This window comes from Camellia sinensis, chromosome 13, assembly GCF_055761805.1.
Source record: "Camellia sinensis isolate YWXY chromosome 13, ASM5576180v1, whole genome shotgun sequence".
NCBI lineage: Eukaryota > Viridiplantae > Streptophyta > Magnoliopsida > Ericales > Theaceae > Camellia > Camellia sinensis.
Genome location: NC_138973.1, coordinates 144,910,691 through 144,925,673, shown reverse-complemented (window position 1 = coordinate 144,925,673; position 14,983 = coordinate 144,910,691). Strand labels below are relative to the sequence as shown.

The window sequence follows — 14,983 nt, the reverse complement described above, 5'->3', positions numbered from 1 at the left end:
CCTCCCGTGTGAGGCTTTGTTTATGACTTTTTTTTTTCTTTCTTTATTTACTTTTGTGGTCCCGTAGGACTAAGTCTGTATCTAAGTATATAAATTAGTATTTTGGATATATGTATATCTATATGGACTATATGGTGAGAGTTATTAATATAATGTGCAAAGTTTTTTTTTTTTTTTTTGTAATGCCACATATGCATAGCTCATTGGACAAAATTTCTAACTATAGGGGTGAGAGCAGATGAGCAGGGAGTGCGCCTTTGAGGAGCAGACTCAGTCAAAGCGTGTTCCTAAACTCTAGGCCAAACTAACTCCTAAAATGTCGTGAATAACGGAACACGATCCCTAGAGAAAAGGGGTTAAAGTGAGGAGTGGGAGGAGGGTTAACAACCCACAATGGCTACTAGAAGCAGAGTATAAATAAATATAGCCTCCATGGTTAGGGTATACAATCACTCCTACCTGAAAATATCCTCAAACATTATGTTTCTTTGTCTACTTGTTCACCAACTTAAGCATCAAAGAGTCCCCAGGCTACTCTCCCGCCAGACCCTTCATCTTTTGTAAAAGTGTTTCAGGTTCACGAGAGTCCATCAGCCGCCAAGGCTCCACCTCAGTCTAGTGGTTCAATTTTTTCCCGTACATAAATGTATTTGGTTAGTGTGAGAATGATGAAAAATGTAAAGAATTTAAATATTTTGCACAACTCGTATCAAACACATTAGCTAGGTTTTCAATTTCTTCAAAACAATTTTTTGGGTGGAAGTAACCAATTAAATGGATAGAAAAATAAATAAATAAACAAAAATTCACTTTGCTCTATTTCACAAGTTTTTTTTATTTTTTATTTTAATATTCTTAAAAAAAATCTAGAGAATTGACCAACGTTTAAAACTATTTGGGAAACTAATCCACTTTTGAAATTGCATTTTGAACATGCACTTTCAAATTCAAATCGCATTTTCAACATGCAATTTCAACTTGAAGTTGCATGTTCAAAATGCGATTTCAAGTCTACATTTCAAGTCCACATGGACAATGACTCGCTGATGTGACAAGTTGAAATTGTATTTTGAAAATGCATTTTCAACTACTTGCAATTTCAATATAAACTCGCATTTTGAAAATGCTATTTCAAGTTGACAGTTTTCAAATTTTAAGTTGACAGTCTTCTGTTGCGCTGACATGGCAGGTTGAAGTTGCATTTTCAACATGCAATTTCAATATAAACTCTCATTTTGAAAATGCGATTTCAAATTTTCCCAATTACAAAACCCATTCTAAAAATGACAATTAAAATTGAAATTTAAAGGTTTATTAGTTGCTCCCCACTCATCAGCAAATGTGAACCCTGCAAGGAAAAATATGGGTCTCCTCACCAACTAGCAATCAAACACTAGAGAACAATATGAAGCATTAAAAAGACAATTTCAACGATGTTCTAGGACCGTAAATGAAACCAATGAATGGTAATAAGCTGATTTGTCATCTTTAGGACTACACTAGAACCATTAAAGAGCAGTTTGGCTTGAAAAATAACATATCTAACTAAAGAACAGGGATCAAGGTCTGGATGCAAGAATTCAAAAATGTGTTATATCACCACTAGTTAATTTTCATCCTTTCATTTTTTAATTGAAAAATACTTAATTTTCATCAATAATTTTTTTAGTTATATGGATGAAAAAATAATATTGTCGTCCTTTTTAAACAAAATTGTATATTTTACGGTATTTATTTTGTACTTACACAATATTTGCATTAGTTTCGATCTATAGGCTTAATGTATTTGTTTTGGAATTTCACATCGTTGGTAACAACTATGTCAATTGCAACTCTCTGAATCAACTATCTACATAAAACTATAACTATGTCAACTGTAATGTTTACCACTTACTTCATTTTACTCATAAAAATATAAATGTTATAACGCATTTTTATATTAAGAAATATGATACGACATACAACATAAATTAAGATTGATAACATTACATTCAATATTGAATACAACACATGGTACAATCGATTTGGATAATCATTAGTTATGTGACCCACTACTTAAGGCTGTTACATTGCTATTTGGACATCTCCTCCAATTATGACCTTGTTGCCCACACAATCCACAATTTTGTTTGGTTTGAGACTCGCACCAATCCATAGAATTTTGAAGTCGTGTTGTCCTTGGACGACCACGAGTCCTAGCAAGGTTCAGATTAGGATGAATTTTTGGAAAGTTAGGCTCTCGCCAATAAGCAGCATCAACTACAGGATTGAATGAGTGTTGATAACATGTCATTTGTACTTTCAGTGTGTAACATTCATCAACATATTATAGGTGGCCAAGGCTGCAAATTTACATACTGCAATGACATGAAAACATGGAATTTTATAATTCTGCCATTTTTGACATTCACATGTTCTTTCCATCAAGTTGACCATATGAAGATGCAAACCCCGATTCGAATATAAGGGGTTCACAGCAGTTTGAACATCAAAAATACCCAAATTCATATTGAAACTCCGCACTAAATGACCCTTGGACTTTTTCTCCCATTTGGTGAGCATCTATTTTGCATAAGCACTATAAACCTCACTAGCGTGCATTTCAACATTAGCCTTGTTACATCGTTCTTGAAAATAACTAACACATTTATAAAAAGTTAGTTATACCAATGATGTGATAGAAAGATGTCGTGCACCCTTTAATACTCCATTGAAGCTTTCAGAAAGGTTGGTAGTCATAGCTCCATAATGTTTGCCACCATCATGTGCTAACACCCACAGTTCAAGTGGCACATGATCAAGTTCATCTACAACTTTGGAATTTAAGTCTCTTATTGACTTCATTTTCTAATCAAACTTCTTTTGATTCTCATAAGCTGCCGAAGTGATCATGTCTCGCAATATTGCATTGTTGTACTTTTTATGGTAGTTACTGGCAAGATGGCAAATACAGTAGCGATGATAATCATTTGGATGTTTCCACCAACGTGAGCAATTCACAGATGATAACATTCCTCCATGTTTGTCAGATAAAGGATAGAGGCTAGTCCGTTATGTCACGTACTCCCTAATGCATGTTTAAGACCATAACCAAGTATCTAGTCTCTCCTCCTCCATAATGGCAAAGGTAGCTGAAAATACATGATTATTTGCATCCCATGAAACTACAATTAGTAACTTACCTTTATAATTTCTAGTTAGAAAGGTTCCATCTACACTGATGACTGGCCTGTAATGTTTGAAACCCTCGATAGAAGAACTGAATATATAACGTTATTTGTAGTATCTGACGGCATTGTTTTCCATGAAACGATAGTTCTTAGATTAGAATCCATCATGGCCATCATCCATTTTGGTAAGATGTGGTATGATTCATTCCAATCCCCAAAGATATTTGTAATGCCTTATTTGCTTTGCATTCCAAGCCTTATTATAAGATGGTAAGAAACCATAAACTTTTGGCTAATGCTGGTTATCAATACAGAGATCTTGATTAATGGATCCACCTTTATAAGCTCTCGCACTTCGTGCTCAATTAATTTTGTGCTCAACATTGCATGATCTTGCGTAAGCGTTACAGATACACATGTATGAGGTCCTTCATATTTAGTAATCTCAAATAGACGATGTTTGACATGCTTACATGCTCTAAGCTTCCACTCGCACCCATTTTTGTAACGCAATTTCCACAAGTCTGTTGTTAGCACCACTACATGGTAAGTGTTTCTCATCATCTCATAAAGGTTTACTACAATTTGTAAGTCTTCCTTGTTTCGAAACAATAGCCCTTTGCTTAACTCCTTTGTTATATCCCATATACGAGTGACATCAACTGTCAACGGTATGGAGGGATAATTAACATTTGACCATGTATCTTTAGTAAACATTGGAGATGGGGCTTGGTGAAAAGCAGGTGTGTTTTTTTGTCCCCCTTCAGTTGATAGACCAACTCCTTTATTAGCATCATCGTCTTCAGGATCCAAACCATCATCTGTTAGGACATGGATTCCATTTGCAAGCATTTCTTGTATAACATATGTGGTTGTTTCACACCATTCATTGGTGGACCGTGGTTGAATATCTTCTACCCTATTAAAGTTAATGTCGGTAGGTAAAATGTAGGCAGGTTCGAAATGACCACCATGGGAGTCATGACCGGATGATGCAAAGTAGGTTTGAAGTGATGGTCATGTGTATTGATTGGGGAATACACATCTATGGGAGTCTGTTCACTTGTACCTACTTGCACATCAACATTAACATTAGTATAAGGAAAAATATTGATGGTATAACACCCCAAAAGATTTAATTAATTTTAACACCGCAAATAAAAAAGAAATTGTTGCGACGCCAAACCTCTGGGTATCAGGCTTGGGTCCTGACAGATAGGTTTCATAGTGATATATAACTCAGCAATGTTGTAACCAGGAGTTGAGTCAATTATATCAAATATACCTTCAACACCATCATCATCTGTGATCACAAGTGATGTGTAGTAGACAACATGAGGGTAATTTCTAGATGGAAGTTTATATGTAATTAGGACATTCCCGCCATTGTGGTCTATCCCTGTAGCATCGATTAATCGATTGTGAAGATCGATAAACAAAATATTTCGGTTAACTCATATCCATTTTGGATTAGGATCCTTGTATGCAATGCCACACTCATCATTAATTATTCCACCATTATAGTATATTGCAAGATTGTATCGTTCTTTTGCCATTGAAACTGGAAAAAAAATTAAAAAAAATCATCAAACACAAAACGTTATTGAAGAATATAACCCTTAATTAGCATAAAAAAATAAAAATAAATGATTTTGTGTTAAATGAATATTTTACCTATGTAATCTTCATGAAAAAGATTCTTGGAAACTTTTTTTCTTGAAAGGTTGAAATATAGTATTTGTAGAAGGAAAATGTTGAAATTATGGAAGATTGAATAGATGAAGAGTTTGAGTTTGGCATGTTTTGGTTCACCATTGTTTTGAGGAGTTATATAAGAAATAAAAGAAAAATTCTTACGATTTGACATTGACAAGAACCTTGCATGTTACCAATGAAGTCACATGTTGAGAATCTGATTTCAGTGTTGCATAATTTTATTTTATTTTTACATTTTCACGATTTGACATTGACAAGAATCTTGCATATTACCAATGAAATTGCTTGTTGAAAATGCAATTTCAAATGAAGTTGCATTTTGAACATGCTATTTCAAGTGTGTCACTCAATGTTATCACTGCTACAACATAAAAATAATAAAAAGGAAAAAGTACAATACAATGAGACTAAAAAAAAATTATAAAACATAGTGAACATAAAAAGAAAAATTACTGCAAACACCGTACTTCAAATCGTACTTCAAATCGTTGTAGTAGTCACGAGACTGAAATTGATGGCAGGTGAAATCGCACATTAAGAGTACGATTTCAAGAGAAGTTGCATTTTGAACATGCGATTTCAATTGAAGTTGCATTTTGAACATGATATTTCAATGAGTGCAACTGCAAACAACGTACTTGAAATCATACTTGAAATCCACGGGACTGTTGAAATCGCATGTTGAGAATTAATACAATTTCAAGAGATGTCCAAATAGAAATGTAACAGCCTCAAGTAGTGGGTCACATAACTAATGATTATCCAAATTGATTGTACCATCTGTTGTATTTCAATATTGAATGTAATGTTATCAATCTTAAGTTATGTTGTATGTCATATCATATTTCTTAATACAAAAATGTGTTATAACATTTATATTTTTATGAGTAAAATGAAGTAAATGATAAACATTACAATTGACATAGTTGTAATTTTATGTAGCTAGTTGATTCAGAGAGTTGTCATTTGACATAGTTGTCACCAACGATGTGAAATTTCAAAACAAATACATTAAACCTCACATTTTCCATATAGTGACGCTAACCTCCCTTTTAGTAAAGTTAAATAGACCGAAACTAATGCAAATATCGTGTAAGTACAAAATAAATATCGTAAAATATACAATTTTGTTTAAAAATGATGACAATATTATTTTTTCATCCATATAACTAAAAAAAAGCTATTGATGAAAATGAAGTATTATTCAATTAAAAAACAAAAGGATGAAAATTAACTAGTGGTGATATGACACATTTTTGAATTCTTGCATCCATAACTTAATCTCTGTTCTTTGGTTAGATATGATATTTTTCAAGCCAAACTACTCTTTAATTGTTCTAGTATAGTCCCAAAGATGACAAATCAGCTTATTACCATTCATTGGTTTCATTTACAATCCTAGAACAACGTTGAAATTGTCTTCTTAATGCTTCATATTGTTCTCTAGTGTTTGATTGCTAGCTGGTGAGGAGACCCTTATTCTTTCTTGCAAGGCTCACATTTGCTGACGAGTAGGAAGTAACTAATAAACTTTTGAATTTCAATTTTAAATGTTATTTTCAGAATGGGTTTTGTAATTGTGAAAATTTGAAATCGCATTTTCAAAATGAGTGTTTATATTAAAATTGCATGTTGAAAATGCAACTTCAACCTGCTACGTCAGTGCTACAGAAAACTGTCAACTTGAAATCGCATTTTCAAAATGCGAGTTTATATTGAAATTGCATTTAGCTGAAATTGTATTTTTAACATGCAATTTCAACTTGTCACATTAGCGAGTCGTTATCCATGTAGACTTGAAATTGCATTTTGAACATGCAATTTCAAGTTGAAATTACATATTGAAAATGCAATTTCAATTTGAAAGTGTATGGTCAAAATGAGATTTTAAAAGTAGGTTAATTTCCTTAATAGTTAGAAAAGTTGGTCAATTCTCTAAATTGTTTATTTTTTTTTTAGAATATTGAAAAAAAAAAAACTCCTATTTCACTCCACTTTCTATTATTTTTATTTCAAATTAAATTTTTTTAAATCAAATTTAACCTTTATGTCTAATAATAATAATAAAATCTCACAAAAAAATTCGTTTGGGCAATATTTTCCTACTGTCTCTCTATATAAATATGTATTAATTGTTTGCGTCACCAAATGGTCCCACGGCACATGCTTTCAAATGCCCTTTTGGAAAGGGGGGGCTCGTTTTAGATAGTGTGATTCAGGCACCTTTTGGGAAGCTGTGGGTTTTTTTGGCTATTTTAGTCACAAAAGATAAAATAAATTATTTTAGTTATAACAAATAAAATATCACATCTAACTCATAATCATTACACTCTTCTTTCACAAAAAAAGTCAAAAAAGTCAAAAAGCTAAAAAGCCCTTCCCAAACCAAGCTTTTTAGCCCAGGCTAAAATAGCCAAAAAAACCAAAAAGTCAAAAAGTCAACCCACTTCCCAAACGGAGGCTCGTAGTAATGAATTGAATTGAAATGATTATTTATTAAAATATTTGTTTTTATATTTAATTAAATTAAAAATAATAATAATAAATATATTACAAATAAAATCATCACTTATTATTGTAATAGAATGATTATTTTATTTTATTTCATTTAATTCTAATAAACAAAAAAAAAAGTATTATTCACTGTGTTTGGTTTGAGTTTTCTGGATTAAGTTTTTTGAAAACTGAGTTTTTTGATTTTCGTATTTTTTTATTTTTAGTGTATATTTTTAAAATTTTAAACATTTTTTTTACTTTTTTAGATACACCTTACTTAGATATGTCTAAAAAGTGAAAAAATTTTGAAAAAATATTTTTAAAAAGTAAGAAATACATAAAAATACAAAAAAATGTACTAAATTTTTGTATTTTTTTATATTTTTGGTATTTAGTAAATTTTTAAAAGATTTTTTTTATAATTTTTTACTTTTTAGGTGTATTAATGTTAGGTGTATCTAAAAAATAAAAAATTTATATAAAATATTAAAAAAATTCAATAAAAATAAAAAAATACAAAAAATAAAAGTTAAAAACTGTTTTTAAAAAATAGAAACCAAACAATGTGATTGATTTTTAAGTTTATAAATTCAAATTTCAGTCACGTTGGTTTTGATAGTGATGGGAGCCTACGAAAGTTACAGACACAGAGGCCTATTAGCTTTTTAAACATCATATTATTATAAAGGAAAATGAGTGAGAGTACTAATTAGTGCTACCACTAATGATCTTTTTAAAACTTTAAAATTAGTGATCTCTATCATTATTGTATTATAAAACGGAGCTGCTGTAGAGCTCTAATTAGAGCTGCTGCAGTATAGCTCTAATGAATTGTCTATAAATAAAAAAAAATAAAAAAAAGATAGTGAAGTAGGAGACAAAAAAAAAAAAGAAAAAGGCAAATTAAAACTCTTTTAAAATTCTTTTTTTTACAAGTCTAGATCATTCTTCTATTATAAAAACATTTCCAGTGCTCAGAGAGGATGACAATAAACTATGAACCACATTCCTGAGGACTGAGTTGACAACCACCACTCACAACTCACAGACCCACTTGAGAGAGAGAGAGAGAGAGAGAGAGAGAGAGAGAGAGAGGGAGGGAAGGGGAGGGGGTGTTTTTTAGGTGTTTTTGGAGATGGGGAGAAGCCCTTGTTGCGCGAAGGAGGGGTTGAACAGAGGTGCATGGACTGCTGCAGAAGACCAAATTCTGACTGACTACATTAAGGTTCATGGTGAAGGCAGATGGAGAAATCTTCCCAAGAAAGCAGGTGAGTTTCACAATTATTCAATATATAACAAATTATTTGAAATTAAAAAGCTTCGCAGCAGCCATTAGGTTCCTCTATGCAGTGTTTTGTCGAGGGTTTTGAAAAGGGGAAAAAGAAAAGTTGTGTGAAATTAAAGGGTTGTTTGTGATGTCCTAAATAAGTGTATTTTTTGTCTTTTTAGATTAAAAAATTGAGGAGAAAAATATGAATGTTTGGGTTAACTTTTTGACTTTTTATGAAAAAATGTGTATTAAAAAATTGTAAAAATTAATTTGTAGAAGAAAATTAGGAGTGAGAGTTGTGCAGTCGTAATTGTTGACTTTTGATGAATAGTGTTAACTTTTTAACTTTTTGAGTAACTTTTTGACTTTTTGACTTTTTCTCAATATCCCAAACTTGGCTTAAATGAAATATATATATGTTTTGTTCATATTTCACCTACCTTTTTTATTTCTCTTTCCAAATCCTTCTTCAAATCTCCCAACCAAACACAACATTACTATATTTAATGCAAAAATGAGAGGGAAATGAGATGCGGGTTCTTCTGTACGGACATTCCTTTTGGATTTTTATTTTTATTTTTTTTATAGTATTTTTTTCTTCAAATAACAAGAAATGGTTCTCTGGTAGGTCTAAAGAGATGTGGAAAGAGTTGTAGACTGCGCTGGTTGAATTATCTAAGGCCAGATATCAAGAGAGGGAACATATCCCATGATGAGGAAGAGCTTATCATTAGGCTTCACAAGCTCTTGGGGAACAGGTCCTTCCTTCTTTCTGTTTCTATATCTATAATATATAATACATACACACACGATCTTACCTCTTTTTTCTTCGGGCAAATTACATATACACCCCTCGAGGTTTGGCTAAATTACAAATATCCCTGAAGTTTGAGAAATTACAAATTCCCCCCTGAATGCTATATTTGTATAAGAAATTAGGGGGTAATTTGTTATGAAATATAAACCTCAGGGGGTAAATTGTTATGAAAATACAAACCTCAGGGGGTGGGATGTAATTTCCGAAACCTCAAGAGTATCTGTAATTTAACCAAACCTCGAGGGGTGTATATGTAATTTGCCCATTTTCTTCTTGTTGCGGAGTCAGTAGATGATTGACTTGCTCTGCCAATTTAATTGAGATGGCTGAGTCTAGCTGTAATGCTTTTTGTTCCCCTCCCTCCGTTTTCATCTTTATGGATACATGCCATTTGTTTTGATTTGTATAACCATCAATAAAGTGTTCATTTTTTTGCTGTTTAAAAAAAATATATATATATACACACATAAATATAAAAAAGTCATTTCCCAAATGAGCTTTTAGAATGTTGTGTCTATTATATTTTTAAAATTATTTTAATAAGAATTGATTTTTTTTTTTTTTTATTGAAAATGAAAAGATGACAATATTTTGTATAAAAATTTTGTTTGTAAACCCTCAACCCTATAGACCTAAGAGCTGTTAATAAGTACTATAAAATGTCAAAATAATTATATTCGTAATATATTTTTCACATATTCCACCGTCCAAGTCCCAATTAAAACTAGAGTGTTGCTCTATATGGATTAACCACAATAAACCTTGTGGGAAGTACAATTTTAGGCCCTAAACCTTGACTACCAAGGCAATTCCTTGAAATTGTTTATATAGAATTTCTGGAAAATGATGTGCAATGCAATTAGTATTTTTTTTTTTAAAATATAAGTCATTCTATGTCTTTTGCTTTAAAATGGAAAAATTAAGCGTTGTCATATCATTTTATATTAATTTTGGCCCTTATTGGTGTAGTTTTTTGATATTGTTATAATTACAATTTTTTCATTTTAATTAATAATTTGTATTAAAAATTTGGTATAATTTCGATATATAACTTATTAGCTGAAATAACTTAAATAAATTAAAAAAAAAAAAAAAAACTAATTGATGATCTAGAAGTCAAACGAAGGGTGATTATAATTTTTTTTTTTTCATATTATTATTATTATCAACTTTTAAGTTAGCGAAAAATTACACTAAACATCCTTTATGTACAACCTTTTTATTTATTTATTTATTTTGTATAGCTTGTCTTTTTAACGTAATTTTGCTTTTTGAATACTGACAGATGGTCTCTAATAGCTGGGAGGCTACCAGGGCGAACAGACAATGAAATAAAGAATTACTGGAACACTAATCTAGGCAAAAAGGTCCACAATGACCACTACCGCTCCGCACCTTCAACTCGTAACAAGAACTCAAACCAGTCTGATCATGACAACAAGAACCCTAACATGGTCTCACCACCACCACCACCCAAAACCAACATGGAGTCCCACCCCAAGACTAAATCTCATGATGTGGTCCGAGCCAAAGCAATGAGATGCTCCAAGATCTTCATTACCCCTCCACCACAACCTCCACACAAACCTGACCAAACCACCGTGGAACCACCACCGCCACCACCGCCATTATTAGCAGAGCTGTCAAGTCCCTGCAATGGGTTGCTATCATCATTCACTCCCGAAGATGATCATCCGACGGACTTCATGTTGGATGTTAACATGATGAGGGATGTTTGCTTGTCGGATCTTCTGAATTCCGACCTTGCGGCCGCAGCTGCAGGACTGTACTGCGGTGGCTTCAGTTACAGCAATGACAACAACAGTACTAATGATTCTAAGGATATATTGGAGGATTGGACTGTCAACAATGGCTTTCAACCTAATGTGGGTTCGAACCACCATGGTTTCTCTTCTATTCTGGAGTCTGGAGGAGGGGATTGGCAATTTGTCTAGCCAAACACGGTCTTATTTAGATGATTGACTTGGTAATATATATAGATATATAATCCTACGCATATGTTGATATTAACTTAATGATGAAACTCTAGCAGTAATCTGATTAGGAACCTTAATTGTGGGCAGGCCATGACTAATGAGGATACGATATATTGAGATGGTGGTAGGCAACTTAAATAAGAGTCAATCTTATATAGAGAAAAGTTAGGGATTATGAAATTTTTTTTATGAAAATGATCATGAAAGAATTATGATCTTTGGATTATCTTGATTAGTGTGTGGTGTTTTATTCTAAGTGTAATCCAAGGGTCACAAAGCTTTCATGATTATTTTCATGAAAGATTTTTCATGATACCTAGTCTTATATATTAGCTTTTTACATTTTACTTTTAGGTTGGGGAATCTTTCCAAGAACAATAATAATAAAAATTCTGTATGTATGCCTGTCATTTGTAGTATATTACATTAAAGTTTACAGGTCAGTTTGTTGTCAACTTTTGTCGCTTTATTTATTTATTTGTTTGTTTTTTATTTTTAAATTATTTCAATGCAGTTGCCTCAATTTTAAATTTTAAAATACAAATTTTAATAATCTTTTTGTAGGTCTTTTTTCTCCATATACATTTTTTTGTCAATCAATAATAGATTCTCCATCTACTTCAAATAATAGATCTAAATCACGATATTAAAATACATATCAATATTGTGAGTATTGATTTCTAACCTCACAATCAAATAGAGAACTTAACTGGAGAGCACGCAGAAGAATAGATTAAACCAAGCACCTGTACACAAAAAGATAAGAGAAACCACGGCAGCTTGTCCACGCGAAGACACTCCGACGATAAAATCAATAGCTTATCTCAAAGATATCAACTCAATTAACAGTGAACTTAAACCCATGGGATGCCTTATTTTTATAACCAACTCTCATCTTTTAGAAGTCTCATTTCATAGAACTTAAGCATAACACTTATCTTGGACTCTTAATTACATAAGAATGAACCCCTTAAAAGAATTATCTCTATCCGAACTAAGCACCTCAATTTATCTAGGACTCTTGTTCTCTATCCGAATATCTCGGATTCCGATATTGCTGCATCGTATCTCGGTAATATCACAACAATCTCGCCATCATAACTCGCCCACCTGGCACCTCAGCAAACATTTTGGTCACGTGGCGCGATTCTAAAAATATATCCCGCAGGTATTATTAATATCAGTTTATACTTATTAGGATTCCAACAATGCTAGGTATCATGAAAAACCTTTCATGAAAATAATTATGAAAGTTTTGTGACCTTTGGATTACATTTGGAATAAAGCACCACACACTAATCAATGTAATCCAAAAATCATAACTCTTTTATGAAAAAAATTTCATGATCCCTAACTTTTTTCTTAGGATTCAGGTGTTGTTTTAAATCGATTTTTTCACACTATCTTATAATAGCCTTTTTCACACTATCTTATAATAGCCCTTCTTGTTGAAGCTCTCGCGATCCGCATGGCTTGCCTTATGATCCAAGCTCATAATCTATCGAATGTGGAAATAGAAAATGATAACCAATTGGTGATTCAGTTGTGCGTCTCAGAAACGGTTCCCCCTTGGGAGATTAGTGCTATGATACTGGACATTCGTGCTATTGCTCTACAGTTTCACCTCTCCTTTACTTGGACATGTTGCTCTAACAACAAGGTGGCACATTGGGTTGCCAAGACCTATGCATCCAACTCTTTACCTGCTTCATGGAATGTCTATCTGCCTTGCTCTTTTGTTACTCTGCTCTATTCAGATGTAACCCAATTTGGTGATTAATATACTCTCCTTTTATGATCAAAAAAATAAAAACAAAACTGGTGCATACAGGCGTATTAAATTGTCGTGATCCATAGTAACGGTACAGGTTGATACATAATGAGTCGACCTTTTCAGCAGCGAAATACATGAGGTGTGTGCATATGATAATTACAATAATAATCATAAATAATTTAATTTAAATGGTAAATATGCTACAAATTCACTCTTATAATTAAGTATAGATAAATACAACAAATTAAGTATTCCAGGATAAAAATTTAGATACAAAATTACTTTTTAGTAATGAATTACTTTCATTTTGGGAATAAAAAATTGTCACCATAAATAAATCTTTTTAACACCAAATTATTTTGTTATTAAAAAGTGTATTTATTAACAACATTTATAAATTTTTGTTGCTAATTTTTTTTTTTTTCCGAAATCTTTTAGCGACATGAGAGCACATCTATTCAATATTTCAAATCTAATGTGACATATTTGACTTTAAACATCAACTCCACTTAATATATCAAAAGTTGATATGACTTTTGATATCACATCTCCATTTTAATTTTAACATAGAGATCACTTATTTATTTATTTATTTTTTCTCTTCTCTTGGCTTCACTTAAAATATCCAATGGAATAATTTATGACAAATTGTGATTGTCAATTCAGTCCACGTCATGTCATGGCTTTTTTTTTTTTTTTTTTTCACAAAAACGGCAGTACTATTTGAAAACGGTAACATTTTTTTATTTTAATAAAAAAAAATTGTATGTCATTATTATTGTTGTAAACAAAATAATAATAATAATAATAATAATAATAATAATAAATTTTATTTTTTTTAATAAATATAGAATTTTTACAAATATAAAATACTATCTAAATGACATCAAACCTCTTTTAAAAATAAATTTATTTTAATTAGTAAAATCATTTGACGTATCGGGTGGATAGTTTTCATATTAAAGTCTTGTTTCTCATAACTAAAAAAAGTCAAAAAATTATTATTCTATTTAAGTCATATCATTTTATTTAAGTCATATCATCTTTCTATCACATCATTTTAAACCCAACTCATACACAACATATATTTCATAAAAAATTAAAAAGTGCACTTATTTAGATCATCACAAACCACTCCTAAATTAGCATATGCCAATTTGTCACCCAAGCATTAAAAAAATTTGACATGCCAAATTTTGAAAGTTTTGGTATAAATGCTCTAACGATTTGATCTTTAAATATTTTTGGATCTAGCTTATCTCATGTTGAGATCAAGACTGGATCCGTCTAGTTCGGCCCATAGGCCTATTTATGGGTCCGGTTTCAATAATCTAAACCGTTCAATGTGTAGAACTTGTAGAGTACTAAATTCCTGTAAAAAATCACGTTGATCAGATATTAATATCTATTTGATCATATTAGAATTTTATCAACCATTAATTTTTTAACCGTTCATTTTGTTTAATACAAATATAATTCGATCAAATAGCTATCGATATCCGATCAAAGTGATTTTTAATCAGAATATAATACTCGACGATTTCTACACATGGTTTGGATTATTGAAACAATGCCCAAAAATAGGCCCATGGGTTGGACTGAACTGGTCTGGTCTAGTCTTGATCTCAACATGAGACCAGCTGAACCCAATATTTTTTGTAACAAAATTTTTATTTTTTAGAACAAAAAAATTTAATTCTTAAATACGGTTGTAGTGGAAGTTATTTTAAACACTCAAAAAAT

At 31.5% G+C, this 14,983-nt stretch overlaps 1 protein-coding gene across 1 annotated transcript; it reads left to right on the top strand.

Moving 5' to 3' along the window:
* Positions 1–8,372: 8,372 nt before the first annotated feature.
* On the top strand, positions 8,373–11,921 carry LOC114318712 (transcription factor MYB1). The gene is made up of 3 exons (XM_028265655.2): positions 8,373–8,650; positions 9,281–9,410; positions 10,755–11,921. The coding sequence occupies exons 1-3, from the start codon at positions 8,518–8,520 to the stop codon at positions 11,422–11,424; spliced, it is 933 nt and encodes a 310-aa protein (XP_028121456.2). The 5' UTR covers positions 8,373–8,517; the 3' UTR covers positions 11,425–11,921.
* The last annotated feature ends 3,062 nt before the right edge of the window (positions 11,922–14,983 follow it).